This window comes from Rousettus aegyptiacus, unplaced genomic scaffold, assembly GCF_014176215.1.
Source record: "Rousettus aegyptiacus isolate mRouAeg1 unplaced genomic scaffold, mRouAeg1.p scaffold_m13_p_4, whole genome shotgun sequence".
Lineage (NCBI taxonomy): Eukaryota > Metazoa > Chordata > Mammalia > Chiroptera > Pteropodidae > Rousettus > Rousettus aegyptiacus.
This window is the reverse complement of record NW_023416307.1, coordinates 49,817,492-49,833,387: the sequence shown is the minus strand read 5'-3', so window position 1 is coordinate 49,833,387 and position 15,896 is coordinate 49,817,492. Positions and strand designations below refer to the sequence as shown.

The 15,896-nt window shown below is 34.3% G+C and overlaps 1 protein-coding gene across 27 annotated transcripts in view; it reads right to left on the bottom strand.

Annotated features, from left to right (window-relative positions):
* Positions 1 to 4,895: 4,895 nt before the first annotated feature.
* Positions 4,896 to 15,896, bottom strand: part of DLG1 (discs large MAGUK scaffold protein 1) — a 231,765-nt gene continuing 220,764 nt past the window's right edge. For 19 of the 27 annotated variants that reach the window (XM_036219402.1, XM_036219406.1, XM_036219414.1 and 16 more), the window contains 2 exons: positions 7,700 to 7,791; positions 5,852 to 6,734 (listed from right to left, as the gene is read on the bottom strand). In XM_036219402.1, the coding sequence (XP_036075295.1) occupies positions 6,628 to 6,734; positions 7,700 to 7,791 (199 nt within the window). In that variant the 3' untranslated portion in view covers positions 5,852 to 6,627. Of the gene's footprint in view, positions 6,735 to 7,699; positions 7,792 to 15,896 lie in introns of all 27 variants that reach the window. The other 8 variants (XM_036219408.1, XM_036219416.1, XM_036219423.1 and 5 more) reach the window with 2 other exon arrangements.

The window sequence follows — 15,896 nt, the reverse complement described above, 5'->3', positions numbered from 1 at the left end:
TTGGACATTCTAAAGAAAGATTACATCACTCGCTCTATTCTTTTCTTCCATTAGAAAATTCACTACATCTCGTTTCACCTGCTAATTGTTTTGTACACTGATTTCTATATAGTTAAAAAAATCAGTCTATGTAGTTAGAAACCGTCCAAATGAAATTGGTCATTAACACTCGATTAGCAGAAATATGGGTGAATATATGCCCAACCCGAATAGTTTATTCCTACGTAGTGTAAACACCAGTATCCTAAGGTGTAGTCTAGAGCCAGTTTAAACTGACCCAATATTTTTTTGAAAACACACACGTGAGAAATCAAGTTATAATGTGTTAAGAATGCAAAAGACTGACAAGATTGAGAATGCTGGCTGCATGCAAAAAGGTCGAGTGTCAAACTAACCAACCAGGGGCCAGGGACAGCTCTGGTTCAAGGATTCCCTAAGTGTTGCACTAGAATCAGATTTCTGTTAATCATGTAATATTAGTCATAGTTAAAATGCAGAGAGGTTACCAACTCAAGAAAATTGATAGTTAATAATAAAAAAAAAACCCTACATGATGATTGTCAGATAGGAGAGGTTTGCAGGCCTGCGTGGAAAAACTGAAGGGATTAAGTACAAATTGGCAGTTAATAAAGTCACAGGAATGTAAAGTACAGCATAGGGAATATAGTCGATAATCTTGTAATGACTATGTATGGTGCCAGGTGGGTACTACACCTATTGGGGGCTCACTTCATAAATTATATGTCTATCCACTATGCTGTATATCTGAAACTAACATAATATTGAATGTCAACTGTAATTGAAAAATGAAACAAACTCCAATCTTAGGCGTTCAACAGACTAGATTTTTAAAAAAGATTAAGACTGTCCCCATGGGCTGTTTTCTAAATTGTAAGTCTATTAGACAATCTCACATTTAATAAATGGCTGTTTTCATTTGTTGCTTAGACTATTTTCTTCTCATTTGCTAATGTCCTAAACTGACTACTTTTCTTTCCCTTAGGACACCAGCAATAAGAATCTGGCACCTGTCACTGGCATATCCAGCTATTGGATCATCTGAGCATTATTCCACGGTATTTGAAATTCTAAAAATCCTAAATTGCTTATTCTTACAGTCTCCAACTTTAGAAACAAATTTGTTCTGTCAATAGGCTCTTAGGATCTATTATTGTGCATTTAAAGTTTGTTTTAGGATTACAGGGTCCTATGCAACTGCTACAAGGTGTGGATGTTCATAGCAGAGATGGAGGCGGAGTGAGGGAGGGCCTGTCGTGGCCGTCAGATCAGAAACTCATATCTGGTTCTGCCTCTTGTTCCTGTAGGCCTGGAGTTGCAAAAAAGTACAAAAATATAGTGGGTAAACTGGAAACAATTCAAAAGTAGTTCGACTAGTAAATAAATAAAAAAATTGTAGCATATTCATAACTGGAATATTATTCAGCAATGAGAAGTAACAAACAATTGATATATGCAGCAACATGAATGGATCCGGCATTTTGCTAAGTGAAAGAAGCCATACTCCAAATGCTGCCTATGTTATTCCATTTATATGACATTTTGGGAAAGGCAAAACAATAAGGCACTGTGAAAAAAAGATCAAAGATCAAAGTGTATTAAGAAAGTTAGGATAGTGGCTTCCCTTGGAGTAGCAGTACTGACTGGGAGGGAACCGGGAAGGCGGGGGAGGTGCACCCCGAGTGCTAGTCACGTTGTTTTTTGAGTTTCATGCTGGTTGTTATAAGGGTTTATTCATTGAGGTGTATGTATTCTTATGATATTATATGTTAATTTCTAATAAAAAGAAAACAATAAAAGTAGGAGAGAATCCCAAACTTCACTATCCTCTGGTCTCCTTCCCTTAATTCTTCCCATATTTATTACTTTTATAGGTAATAAAAACCTCTAGAAAATCATCATGTGAAACTCTCCCTGGTCAGATTTGGTACCTGTCCTTAAAAGTCTTAAATAATACCAGGTTACCTGATACCAATTTTGTTCACAATACTATTTAGCAGACCAGGATTTATTCTGCCAGCTTTTAGATGATCGTATTCGGGGTGGAATGGAAGTAAGAGCTGGTAGTGGAAAGTTAGTAAGAAAATAGTCAATGATTAAATAAAGACTATTCTATTCTTAGTCAAACTGAGTGAAAAAAATGTATCTTATCTGGGTGATTTAAGTGATCTTTTCCAGGCCTGTTTCTAGACTCAATAATTTATGTTCTGGAGAATTGTTAAGGGCTATTGAATCTAGCATAGGCAGAGAGGTAGGTATGGCTTATGAAATCACCCTGTCTTCCAGTTCCATGATTAAGGTTGAGTCAGAGGTCAATGTCATAGAAGAGATGAGTAAACATGATTATAGGAACTGAAATGTCAATAATTTCTTAACTCAGAGTCTGTCAAAGATTTCTTTATTGGTGATGAAGAATGGTGGACCATATTCTCTCCATTTTTTGCTACCAGCCATAAACATACTAGAGCAAGAGAAGAACAGGAAGTGCTGACAGTCAAGTATTGGATGCAGTGATTGATGTTTTGTACACACTGGTTTATTTAACTCTTAAAACAATCCTGCAAGGTAGTCATTCGAATCCCATTTAAAATACGGCAAAATGAAGGCTCACGTTAATTTGTACAAGGCAAGTTCAAACAATTCCAGACTTCTGATTTCAAAGGAAAAGGGAATTAACTTTTAGAGAGTACTATGTGCTAGCTCTCTTTATTCATAATCTTATTCTCAAACTATTTCCGTTTTACAGAGAGATTAAAAGAAAGAATGACATGACTTGACAAAGGTTAGTTACATAACCAGTAAATGGCAGGACTGGCATTCAGATCAGGCTCTGACTCCATAACCCATATTCTTCACATTATAGCACTCAGCTGCCAAAGCCAACAACAGCTATACTGTACAATTCTGCAGGGAGACAAATAGAATCTTCAACAATGGACGAAACACTAGGTAATCTAAACATGTCAGGAAAGTGACTGTGTTTTTCCTAGCTACCTTTCAAACACTTCAATAAAATCTCAAAATTTACTGACATTTACTTTCTTTTGATCAGTAATTCAAACATTTAGGGACTGAATAACCCACTAAATTTGGCTCAGAGTATGGAAATGAAAGAAACTGGTTTGGTAGAAAAACCACTGTTCCAGGAGCCAGGAGGTAATTCTGGCTCTGTTCCTTATTTGCATTGTAGCTTTGGTTAAGACTCTAGGATCTCTGGTCTTCTGTTTCACCACGTTTTGAGAGTATTCAAGGAATAGACTCTTGGAAGGTAACTTTAGTATTCCAGAGAACAAATTTTCCTCATTAGTAGAGTCCTCAAATTGCCATCTTTGGAGTTTAAATAGTATGTAGTGATGTAACAGGTTGTTAACTAGAGTGTATTTTGCTGGAATGAGTTCTGCTTGCATCATTTTTTGAAGAGACCTGGGCAGATGTGTAATAGGAAAACAACCAGAAATGTATAGTCATGTTTAAGATGCATTTTTATTTCTTACCAACTTAAGGATATTAAGGATATTAGCAATAAGGAATGTTTTATAAAACATTCAAAATAGAATTATTCTTTGTGTATTAGAATAGTGAAGTTTAAAATGAATACTGTTCCATTTTGGTTCTAAAGAAGTTTTTTTCTTTGTCATTGTGACAGTGCTAGGCTGACTTTGTTTCCCAGAATTAATTACAGCTGTGATGGGAATGATTTATTCTATAGGTCTGTCCTTACTACTGTGTGACTGGGCAAAGACCTTCATCTTTATCTGTAAAGCAGGGCTAAAATAAGTCATAGTGCATTCATCGTAGGTGCTGAAAAAGGAGGCAGCATAGCACATTAGAAGGTATTTGGGGCAGAGAGACTTGGATACAAATACTAAGCACTGCTACTTATTAGCTATCATCTTGGGCGAGTCATTTCGCTTAAGCCTGATAGTAGGGCTAGAACCCTTATTTTTTATTAATTGTATGAGAATATATGAAAGTGGCTGTTGCATAGTAGTACTGAGCAATTAGTACTTTTATTAATAAATCCTATATAATCTAGAAAACTTCGCAAAACAGTATGGTTGCTTTTGGAGGACATGGAGGATTAGGGGTGCTGATCCCTGTGCAATTGAAAATCTGCATATTAACTCCCCTAAAACTTAAGTACAATCGTCCCTTGGTATCTGTGGAGCATTGGTTCCAGGAACCCTACCCCCACCCCCCACCCAAGTTCCAAAATCTAGGTATGCTCAAGTCCCTTATATAAAATGGTGTAGCACACTGCACAGTTGGCCCTCTGCATTTGTAGATTTGTGGATTCCCAATTGCGGATTAAAAATACTGTTTTTGATCCAAGTTTGGTTGAATCTGAGGGTGGGAACTTGTGGAGACAAAGGCTGACTGTATATTTATCGAAAAAAAATCCACATATAAGTGGACCTGTGCAGTTCAAACCCATGTTCGAAGGTCAACTATATTTTACTAAATAAAAAAAAAAAACCACTTAACAAGGACATCCATAAAACAATGTAATATATATTTTGAACTCATAAATGGCATCATTTTATAACTTGATATTTTACAATATGTGACCAAGAAATACGTCAAAATAACTTATGCTGGGGTTTTGCTGTAGGGTGATTTCTGGGGCTCTTGAATCATTTTACAATAATGTTCTTCTAGTATGTTTATATTTGGTAGCAACCTACTATATTTAGTGTAACACCTATAGTATATACTCCAATGTGTTAACATACTCGATTCCAAAACCTACAGAAGAAATTTTGATTGGGTTGCCTAATGGCTCTTGAATTCAGTTTACAAATTATGTGATGCCCTAATTGTTCCAGGAAAACCTTATCTTATAATTTTTTTTTTCAGAATTCAAGACACAATTATCACATGGATTTTGCAATAAAGTTTATTAGCTGTTCTCCTCTTTCTCATAAATGGAATGGATAATGTTGGTAATTCTTTACAAACCAGTATTCATTTAAGAAATGTAATGAGGAGGTTGTCAAAACACATATTTAATAAACAACTCCAAAAAAAGCAATGGGAAGGTAAACAATATTAATATAAAAGACCAGAGAAATTGATTTCTGAAATCATATCTACCCTTCACTAACATTTCTTAAAATTGATCACCACGAAGATCTGCACAACTCTAGTGCGGAGCAGCCATGAAAGATGAAAGCAGTGCGGTCTGAGGGAAAAACACTCACACACACAAGGCTTTTGCTTGTTTGACTATTATGAAAGGAGGAGAACTGGAAAGCGAGGCAAAGGACCAAATTCAAACCCAATGACAAGAATAACAGTAACAAAAACGAAAATGAAACAAAAATAAACCAACTAGGAACCATTTGAAAACTTTTGTAGAAAAGAGGAGAACACGCCCATACTTTTACTTGCAATCTAATTTCCCTAAAGGTTTCTTTCCATAACCATCATATCCCCATTTTCAGTTCACATAATTAAGGAAGATAAAAGTCTAATCAAGTAATATTTAATTTAAAAACCAAACAAAAAGAGTAGGTGGCAAAAGAAAAAATATATTTTAAATATATATGTTTGTGTGTGTGCAACTATGTAAAGAAAATAATTCCCATAGTTACAGAGTTTAGTTAAAGAAAGTTTTATATATATTTATATATATATTTTTATTATAACAAAATAGGCAGTTATTGTGGGTAAAATATTCATTAAAATCTGACTCCTAAGAATACATTTAAAGTTTTAGGCTATGAACTGGACTCCTTTTTCCATTGCCATGATTACTACATCACCGTTGTAATGTTTGTTTTGTCTGTATTTATGTCTATGAAATTTTCTCAACTTTATGTGTAAAAGGTGAGCTCCCCTAGCACCTAAACATGGACTCATTTCAGAAAATGTGATGATCATTATGCATTAATAACTTCTGTAAGACACTATAGATAGTGCTGCACAAGTACATTAAAAACATTTGAACATTGTTATTTCTAGCAAATGTATTGGAAAAAAATACCCTCAAACAATAAAAGACTTTAAGAAGAGCTCTTATGAAAAATGAATATCCCTTATGACATTATGAAAGTTAACCCAGACATTAATTTTGAAATTAAAATACACATATTTTCCTTAATTTTTTCTATAATGAAAGATTTGTTTTCATAACAGAGACCAATTGAGAAAAGGACTTGAGAGCTAATATATTGGCCAAACCATGCTATTAAAGTTAAGCGTGCATTGTTGCTCAAAGTTTACTAAATCACTGATTAAAACCAATTTCTTTCATTTATATTGAAATTTGAAAAGAATGTATATAAAGCTTTTCTGAAATCTCTTAAAGTTACTTTCCCTTAAACATTAAGGAATTTTACCACAATTTCCCCATCTCCCCAAATCCTTAATAGCTGGTCAGGTCATTTTATCTTCTGAAAAATGGCCAAAACCAATAGTGACAAAATAATACAGATGCTACAACTTGAAGGAGATACTAGATGTCAAAAATAAGTACAACTGCAGACCATGATACGTGGGATATGATTCAACGTGGAAGGAGTACTGAAGGCAGACTCCAGAAGGAAAGGGCAAAGAAATGTCAAAGAAAATGAGACTGTGGAAAAGAGAACAGAAAAACATCAGTCCTCATAATTTTTCTTTTGCTGGAACCCAGATGTAAGGACCAGACTGTTCTTCTATGATCTGCTTTACTTGGTTGTAAATGTCTTCCAGCGTATCTCCCTGTACAATAGCTGTAATGATAGAAACAAAACCAAAGACCTCCATTAATTGTGTATCTTCATTATTTTAATTACTGGTGAAATAGCAGAAGTTAAATCTTAGAAATAGTTATTTATCCAGGAAGAGACACCATTTATGTACTGTTGGCTCAGTAAAAACTGCTCATTTCATTATTTTTCCTATTTGTAAAATATAAAAGTTTTTATTTTAAAAACTGATAACAAAGTAAGATTTGGTGATTTTTATTTTGTTTCATGTATTTGGGAAATACACAATGAAGTATTTAGAGCCAAAAGAGCATCTGTCTAAAACCTACTCTTTATTTTATTATTTTATTATTTTTTGCAACTAACTCTTAAATGTTTCAGAAAAAAAATTATAAATGTAAAATATTAACGTCTGGGGAATATGGGTTAAGAATATATAAGAATTGCTGGTACTATTGTGGTTTTTCTGTACATCTGAAATTATAATACATACATGAAAAAGCACATGGGTTACAATAGCATGATACTTAGCGTGAGCACCAAACATAAGCTTATTATTATTTCAAACAAATAACAATAATGACAAAAACCTGTTCAAAGATACCTACAGAACAATTTAGGACAAAATGAATGAGAGATGGAAATTGCTACTCACTCTTTTCTTCGTAAACAAATAATATCTTAAAATGGATCGCAATTAATAAAAGTTAAGAGAAATGTCGGTTTTATAGAAGAACTTGAGTCTATTTTTCTCCAGTCAATTATGAATTATTCTTGTGCATGCTGTCCTAACTAACAATCCAAGAAACACAAACTTTCAAGATTCCTCATTACCAGTGTGCCTAGCTTAGATAACTTATTCTGAAAATGATAGCAGTAATTACTACTGGTAGATATGGGCATAATTCAAAATCCATTTCAATGGGTCAGTTCACATGCCTCCAAAGCAAAATTCTATCATAAAGGACACTGCCACGCATGATGCCAACCTGTGAAATGCTCAGTAAATTCTTGTTCCAGTTTCATGGCTCTCTCAAATGTCTTTCTGGCTTGTTCTTCTGTTAGACGCTTATTCATTTCCCTGCGCAAATAAATTTAGAAATTGGTAATTACTAATTAATACTTTTTAAGGAAAGATGACAAAAGAGAGAAGACATAAAACAAAAGCATGAGAAGTTGAGCTCTGTTGAGATTATAAATGTCGTTAAATCAAAATTGTCACTGAATATGTAGCTTTTTATTTGAAATGACAGAATGGTTTCAATACATCTTTGTATTGTTCTAAAGTAGCCAAAAAACTAAGATTAATTTGACAGTTTTGACTTTGATGAACATTTCTTATCAAAATGACTTACAGATCTATTTACCAATTTATAGGTAACAAAGGGGGTACATTAACATAGTAAACAACACCATATGAGAAGGCAATCAGCAAAATATAGTCTGGGGAAAACTGCAGAAGAAATGACTTAGTTTCTTCATTAAATAAATAGGAATTAAAAGAAATATGTTTGAATCAAATTCTGAATAAGCTGTTTGATAATGTGGAACTTGATTCAAACAAATAAATTGAAAACATACACAAAACTTATGAAACAATCAGGAAAATATGAACTATCTAATGATATTAAAGAATTATTAAGCATGATAGCCTAGTGATGTTTTTAAATAAGAAAATTTTACAATTTTTTTCAATTATAGGTGGCATACAATAATGTATTATTTTAATTGTACAGCCTAGTGATTAAAGATCTATATAACTCACAAAATGATCACTCCACTAAATCTAGTACCCATCTTTCCCCTTACATATTACATTAACTATTTTCCTTATGCTACACTTTATATCTCCATGTCTAATTTCTAACTATCCATTTATACTTCTTAACCCCTTTGCCCTTTTTTGCTGTCCCCGCAACCCCTCTCCAAACTACTCGTCCTCAAAATATTCCCAGTATCTATGAGTTTATTTCCATTTTTGTTGTGTTATTTTGTTCTTTAGATTCCACATGTATGTGACATGCGATATTTGTCTCTGACTTATTTATTCAGTGCAATACCCTCTAGATCCATCAGGGCAATATCTTTTTCCATACCCTTCCTTTTAGCCTGTGTGTCTTTTAATCTGAAGTGAGTCTCTTGTAGGTAGCATATGTAGGGGTCTTGTTTTCTTATCCATTCAGCCATTCTATCTTTTGGTTGGAGCACTTAATTATTTTCCACTTGAGGTACTTATTGATAGGAATGTAGTTATTACTATTATTTATTCCTGGTTTTGATACATGTTTTTTCTTCTTAGAAAAGTCCCTCCAACATTTCCTGTAATACTGGCTTGGTGTTGAGAAATTCCTTTAGCTTATTTTGTCTGCCCTTCGACTCTAAATGATAGCTGTACTGGATAAAGTATTCTTGGTTATAGATCCTTGGTTTTCAACACTTTGAATATTTTGTGCCAAATCCTTCTGTCCTGCAAAGTTTCTTTTGAGAAATCGGCTGCCAGTCTTATGAAAACTCCATTGTAGGTAACTAATTGCTCTTCTCTTCCTGCTTTTAAGATTCTTTGTATTTAACTTTTGGTGTTTTAATCATAGCGTGTCTTGGTGTGGGTCTCTTTGAGTTCATTTTCTTTGTCACTCTCTGAGCTTCTTGGGGTTGTATGTCTATTTCCTTCACCAGGTTAGGGAAGTTTTACATCATTATTCTTTAAAATATATATTCAACTTCTTCTTCTTCGGTTACCCTAATGACATAGATATTTTGACCCTTAATAGTGTCCCATATTCTCCTTAAATTATTTTTGTAGTCTTGGTATCTCATCTCTTGCCATTCTGATTGTGTGTCCTTGTCTTTCCCATCCTCTAGATAGGGAATATGATCCTTTTCTTTATTCACTTTGTTTATTCCATTTAATATACTTCTCATCTCAGATAACGTGTTCTTCATTTCAGACTGGTTCCCTTTTGTAATTTCCATTGTTTTTTATCTCTTTATTGAAATTCTCACTGAATTTATCTACACTTTCTCAGTTCATTGAGCATCTTTATAACCAGTGTTTTGAACTCTGCATCTGTTAGACTGCTTAACTCCATTATATCTGGATCTCTGTTCTGTTCTCTCAAATGGTTTCTGCTTCTTTGTCTTCCCATTTTGGTTGTCTTTCTGTGTTTGTTTCTACGTATTAAGCAAAGCTCCTAAGTCTCCTGGTCTTATTGTGGCTTTGTGAAGTAGGTGTCTAGTGGTACAGTCCTGAGAGGGGTTCAGCTGCAGGCTAAGTTTAGCTCAAACCTCTACCCCTCCGGGCTATCTGTTAAGATTCAGCAAGCAATCCGCTGTGCTTACAGTTGCCTCAAACCAAGAAACCAGAAACCAAGGCCAGCTGCCTGCAGTGTGAGTCTCGGTGCTGCTCAGCAAGGCACATCTGACTCGCTGAGGATATACCTGAATGTTGCTTGGGTGGGGCCGCGAGTTGGGGGAGGTAGGGTTTTAGGGAATATTCTGGGTGGATCGATCTCTTATCCAGTTAGATGAAGTCTCAGCTATGGCAGCACTGCATCCACATGCTGGGAAGGGGGAGGGCTCAACATAGAAACAATTGATACTGTCAGCACTTCTGCTTGGAAGAAAGCCTCGCCTCCAGCCCTCGCTCCGACAATTCAGTGTTCCCCAATAAGTCCCTGGTGGCCCCTGCACAGCTTACCCGGTGCTGGTGCTCAGAGTGAGGACGTCTGTCATAGAGAAAGTCCGGTTGCGTACATGGCCCCTTTAAGAGGTATCTACAGCTGTTGAGTGTAGCTGCCAAAGCCTCTGTTCCACTGGGCAGCCTCACATCTTCACCCCTTCCTACCTCCAACTGTTGCAGGGTGATTTCTTATTTCTCTCCCTAATTGTAAGGCTTCTGTTCATCTAGACCCCCAGGCAGCTCTGCTTGCTGTTTGCTCCGTGTTTCCATCTCAATTTTGATGTGGTTGCAAGAGGGGATGAATGAAGTGTCTATCATCTATATCATTTTGCTCAGTTCCCTAAATAAGAAATTCTTATTTTTCAAATATACATTGAAATATATAGGTGAAATCATGTAATGTCTGGGATTTGTTTCAAAATAATCAGGACTGGAAGGGTAAGGAGGTGGGAGATAGAAGATAGAAGACTAACAATAATTGTTGCAGTTGGATGATGGGTACATGTAAGTTTGTTCCTAACTTAAGAGGGAAAACTTTCAATATTTCACCATTAAATATGATGTTTGCTTTTATATTTTGTAGATGACCTTCATCAAATTAAGAAAATTCCATTCCATTCAGTTTTCAAAATGTTTTTGTCAAAAATGGATGTTATTTTTATTTTTACTGAATACTTTTTCTGTATTTATTAAAATGATCATATGCTTTTATTCCTAAAATCTGTTAATGTGGTACACTACACTGATTTTTAAAAATTAATTTAAAAGTTGTGATAAAATATACATGCTACCATTTTAATCATTCTACACGTACAGTTCAGTAGCTTTAGTATCTTCATACTGTTGTGTAACCATCACCACCATCCATTCCTATAACCTTTTTTTTCTTTTAACTTTTTAAAAATTAAGTTTATTGGGGTAACACTGGCTAAGACAATCATATAATTTTCAGGTGTACATTATAATTTGACATCTGTACATTATATTGTGTTTACCACCCAAAGTCCAGTTTCCTTCAGCTACCATATATTTGATCCCCTTTACCACATCTACATCCCCTGCCCATAACCCTTTTCATCTTGTAAAACCAAAACACAAAACCTATTACAAATGATTCTCTATTCCTGCCTCCCCTCAGGCCCTGGCAACCACCATCATACTTTGTCTTTATGATTCTGAATACTCTAAGTGCCTCATATAGGTGGAATCATACAGTATTTGTCTTTTTGTGACTGGCTTATTTCACTTAGCGTAATATCTGCAAGGTTCATCCACATTGTATACCATATTGCAGAATTTCCTTCTTTTGTACGTATATGCCACATTTCCTTATCCATTCTTTTGTCAATGAAAACTTGGGTTTCTTCCATGTTTTAGCTATTGTTAATAAAGCTACCATGAACATGGGTGTACAAATATCTCGTTAAGACCTTCTTTCAATTCTCGTGGGTATATACCCGGAAGTGGAATTACTGAATCATATGGTAATTCTATTTTTAATTTTTTGAGGAACTAACATACTATTTATCCATACTGACTGTGTCATTTCATGGTCCACAAACAGTGCACAGGAGTTCTAATTTTTTTCACATTCTTGCCAGCACTTGTTCTTTTTTTTTTTTCTTTTTAAAGTAGCCATCCTAATGGGTGTGATGTGGTATCTCATTGTAGTTTTGATTGGCGTTTCCCTAATGAACAGTGATGTTAAGTATCTTTTCATTTGCTATTGGTCATTTGTATATTTTCTCTGGAGAAATGTCTATTCACATACTTTGCATATTTTTGAATTGGGCTGCTTTCCTGTTTAGTTCTAGGAATTCTCTATATATTCTGGATATTAATCCTTTATCACACATATAATTTGAAAATATTTTTGCCCATCCTATGGGTTGCCTTTTTACTCTGTGGATAGTATCTTTTGATATACAAAAATCTAAAAATATTCATGAAGTCTAATCTTTATTCTTTTGTTAGCTTTTGTCTTTTTTTTTTTTTTTTTTAGAGTTTTATTGCCTTACATTTAGGTTCTTGATCTATTTTGTTAAGTTTTTGTAAGGGTCCAACTTCATACTTTTGCATGTGGATAGCTAGTTTTCCCAGCACCATTTACTGAAAAGACTGTCCTTTCCTCCTCTGGTCTTGCACCCTTGTCAAAAATCAATTGAGGGTTTACTTCTGAATTCTATTCTACTCTTCTGGTCTATATGTCTGTTTCTAGGCCAATACCACACTGTTAATAACTGTAGCTTTGTAGTGAACTTTCTTATCAGAAAGTGAGTCTTCAAGTTTTTCTCTTCTTTTTAAAGACTATTCTGGCTATTTGGGGGTCTCTTGAGATTCCACATGAATTTTAGTATGGGTTTTTCTATTTCGCTACAGCAGCCATTGGGATTTTGATAGGGATTGCATTGCATTGTATTGTAAAAGTATTTTTACAATACTTTTGGCATTTTAACAATAATTAAGTTTTCAAATCTATCCACATATTTGTTTCCATTATTTATTTATTCTTTACTTTCTTTTAGCAATACTTCGTAGTTTTCATGGTACACATCTTTGACTTCCTTGGTTCATTCCTAAGCATTTTATTCTTTTTGATGCTACTGTAATCAGAATTTTGTAATTTCCTTTTCAGATTGTTCATTGTCTTTATCTAGAAATGCAGCTGATTTCTGTGTGTGACTTTGTATGCTGCTACTTTGCTGAATTTATTAGTTCTAATGCTTTTATGTGATATCTTTAGGGGTTTCTACAGATAATATCATATCATCTGCGAACAGATAATTTTACTTCTTTCTTTTCAATCAGGATATCTTTTAATTTTTTTCTTGCCTAAGTCCTCGGGCTAAAACTTCCAGTACTATGTTGAATAGACATGGTGAAAGCAGGCATTCTTGCTTTGTTCCTGATCTTAAAGGAAAAGCTTTCAATCTTTTACCACTGAGTATGATGTTTGCTGTGGGTTTTTCAAACATGGCTTTTATGTTGAGGTAGCTTCCTTCTCTTCCTTTTTTTTTTTTAAATCAAGAAAGGGTGTCGAATATTGTCAAATGAGTTTTCCTGCATTGATTGAGATGCTCTGTCAATGGAACAAAGATGTCTGGATGACAGCACATTTGTTTACAATATGTTCACTGAATATTTTAATCCTGCTGTTGGTATCTACTGCTCAGAAAAAAAAGATTCCCTTTAAAATATCGCTGCTCATTGACAATGCACCTGGGCACCCAAGAGCTCCAATGGAGATATACAATGGGATTAATGTTGTTTTCATGTCTGCTAACACAAGATCCATTCTGCTCATGGATAAAGAATTTTGACTTTTAAGTCTTATTATTTAAGACATATTTTTTAAGGCTATAGCTGTCATTGATAGTGGTTCCTCTGGTGGATCTGGGCAATGTAAATCATAACCTTCTGGAAAGGATTCACCATTCTAGGTGCCATTAAGAACATTCGTGATTCACAAGATGAGGTCAAAATGTCAACATTAACAAGAGTTTGGAAGTTGATTTCAACTCTCATGGATGACTCTGAGGGGGTTCAAGACTTCAGTGGAGGAAGTAACTGTAAATGTGGAAATAGCAAGATAACTAGAATTAAAAACAGACTCTGAAGATAAGACTAAATTGCTGCAATCTCGTGATAAAACTTGACTGGATGAGGAGTTACTTCTTATGGATAAGCAAAGAAAATGGTTTCTTGAGATGGAATCTACTCCTGGTAAAGATGCTGTGAAGATTGTTGAAATGACATCAAAGAATTTAGAATATACATAAACCTAGTTGATTAAGCAGCAATTATATTCCAACTTCGAAAGAAGTTATACCGTGGGTAAAATGCTATTAAATAGCATTGCATGCTATAGAGAAATCGTTTATGAAAGGAAGAGTTGTTTCTGATTTTAAGAATTGCCGTAGCCATCCCAACCTTTCACAACCAGCACCCTGATCAGTCAGCAGCCAATACATCAAAGTAAGACCCTCCACTGTCAAGGAGACCATGACTTGCTGAAGCTTTATATGATAGTTAGCATTTTTTTGCAATGAAGTATTTTCAATTAAGGCATGCATATATATATATTTTTATACATAATGCTACTGCACACTTAACAGACTATAATATAGTGTAAACATAACTTCTGTACGTACTGGGAAACCGAAAAATGTGTGTGATTTGCTTTATTGCAATATTTGCTTTATTGCTGTGGTTTGGAATTGAACTTGCAATATCCCCGAGGTATGCCTGTACTTTTGTGTGTAGTCAGAGATTCCTCATTTTCATTACTGTAGAATACTTCGTTGTGTGAATATGTCAATTTATGTACGCACTGATGGGCATTTGGATAGTTTCAAGGTTCTGGTTATTCTGAATAGTACTTCTGTCAACAATCTAATACATGTTTTCGATAAACACAGAAACATTTCTGTTGAGTATACGTCTAGGAATGAGACTAGCTTTAGGAGATATGGTAAACAGTTTACCAATGTGGATGTACCAACTTACACTCCTATTAGTGTTATGGGTTTCAGTTACTCCACATCCTTGCTCGCATTTGATATTTTTTCATTTTAGGCTTTCGGAGTGTGGGTGATAGTATATGACACTGTGGTTATAACTTGCATTTCCATAATTAATTAAGCACCGTCACATGTTTACTGACTATTTGGATAACTTCTTTTGTAAAGTATCCAAATCCTCTGCTTGTTTTTCTACTGAGTTGCCTATGCTAACTTTTTTAATGTCTACTGAATGTGCAGTGATAATCTCATTTTCATTGTATTCCTAATATTATTTATGCCTTCTTTATTTTCTTTTCATAATCTTTCTTACTAATGTATCATAGTATTTTCAAAGAAAACAGTTTTGGTTTTGTTGATAATCTTTACCATAGGTTTTTTTCCTATTTCATTAATTTCTACCTTTGTTGAGTTTACTGACTGGTCTTCTAACTTCTCAAGATCTTAGAATTTCAACATTTATTTCCTAATATCTGACTTCCAAAATTCTTTGGAAGGCTACTACATCCTCTAAATTTTTTACTTCAAAATTTCATTACTATTTAGATCGAAACATTTATTAATTTTAGTGACTTCTTCTTTGACCTATTCTGAAGTATAATGCTTAACTTTAAAATACATGGGGATTTTCCAGTGATCTTTTTACTATTGATTTCTATTTTAACTTCATCATGGTCAGAGAATATGTTTTTAATCAAAATTTGTGGCTTAGCATATGATTAGTTTTGGTAATTGTTTTCTGTGCACCTGAAATCAATGTGTTAATTTTATAGATGTTAAGTGTAGTGTTCTACATGCCAGTTAGGTAAAGTTTTAGTTCGTGTTGTTCTATATCCTTACTGATTTTTTTTGTGTTGTGATGTAATAAGTACGCCCACTATGATTGTGGAATTATTTTTTTCCTGTACAGTTGTAAATTTGTCCTTTATATATTTTGAGATTTTGCTATTAAATACAAACAATTTATAAATGTATCTTTCTGATACA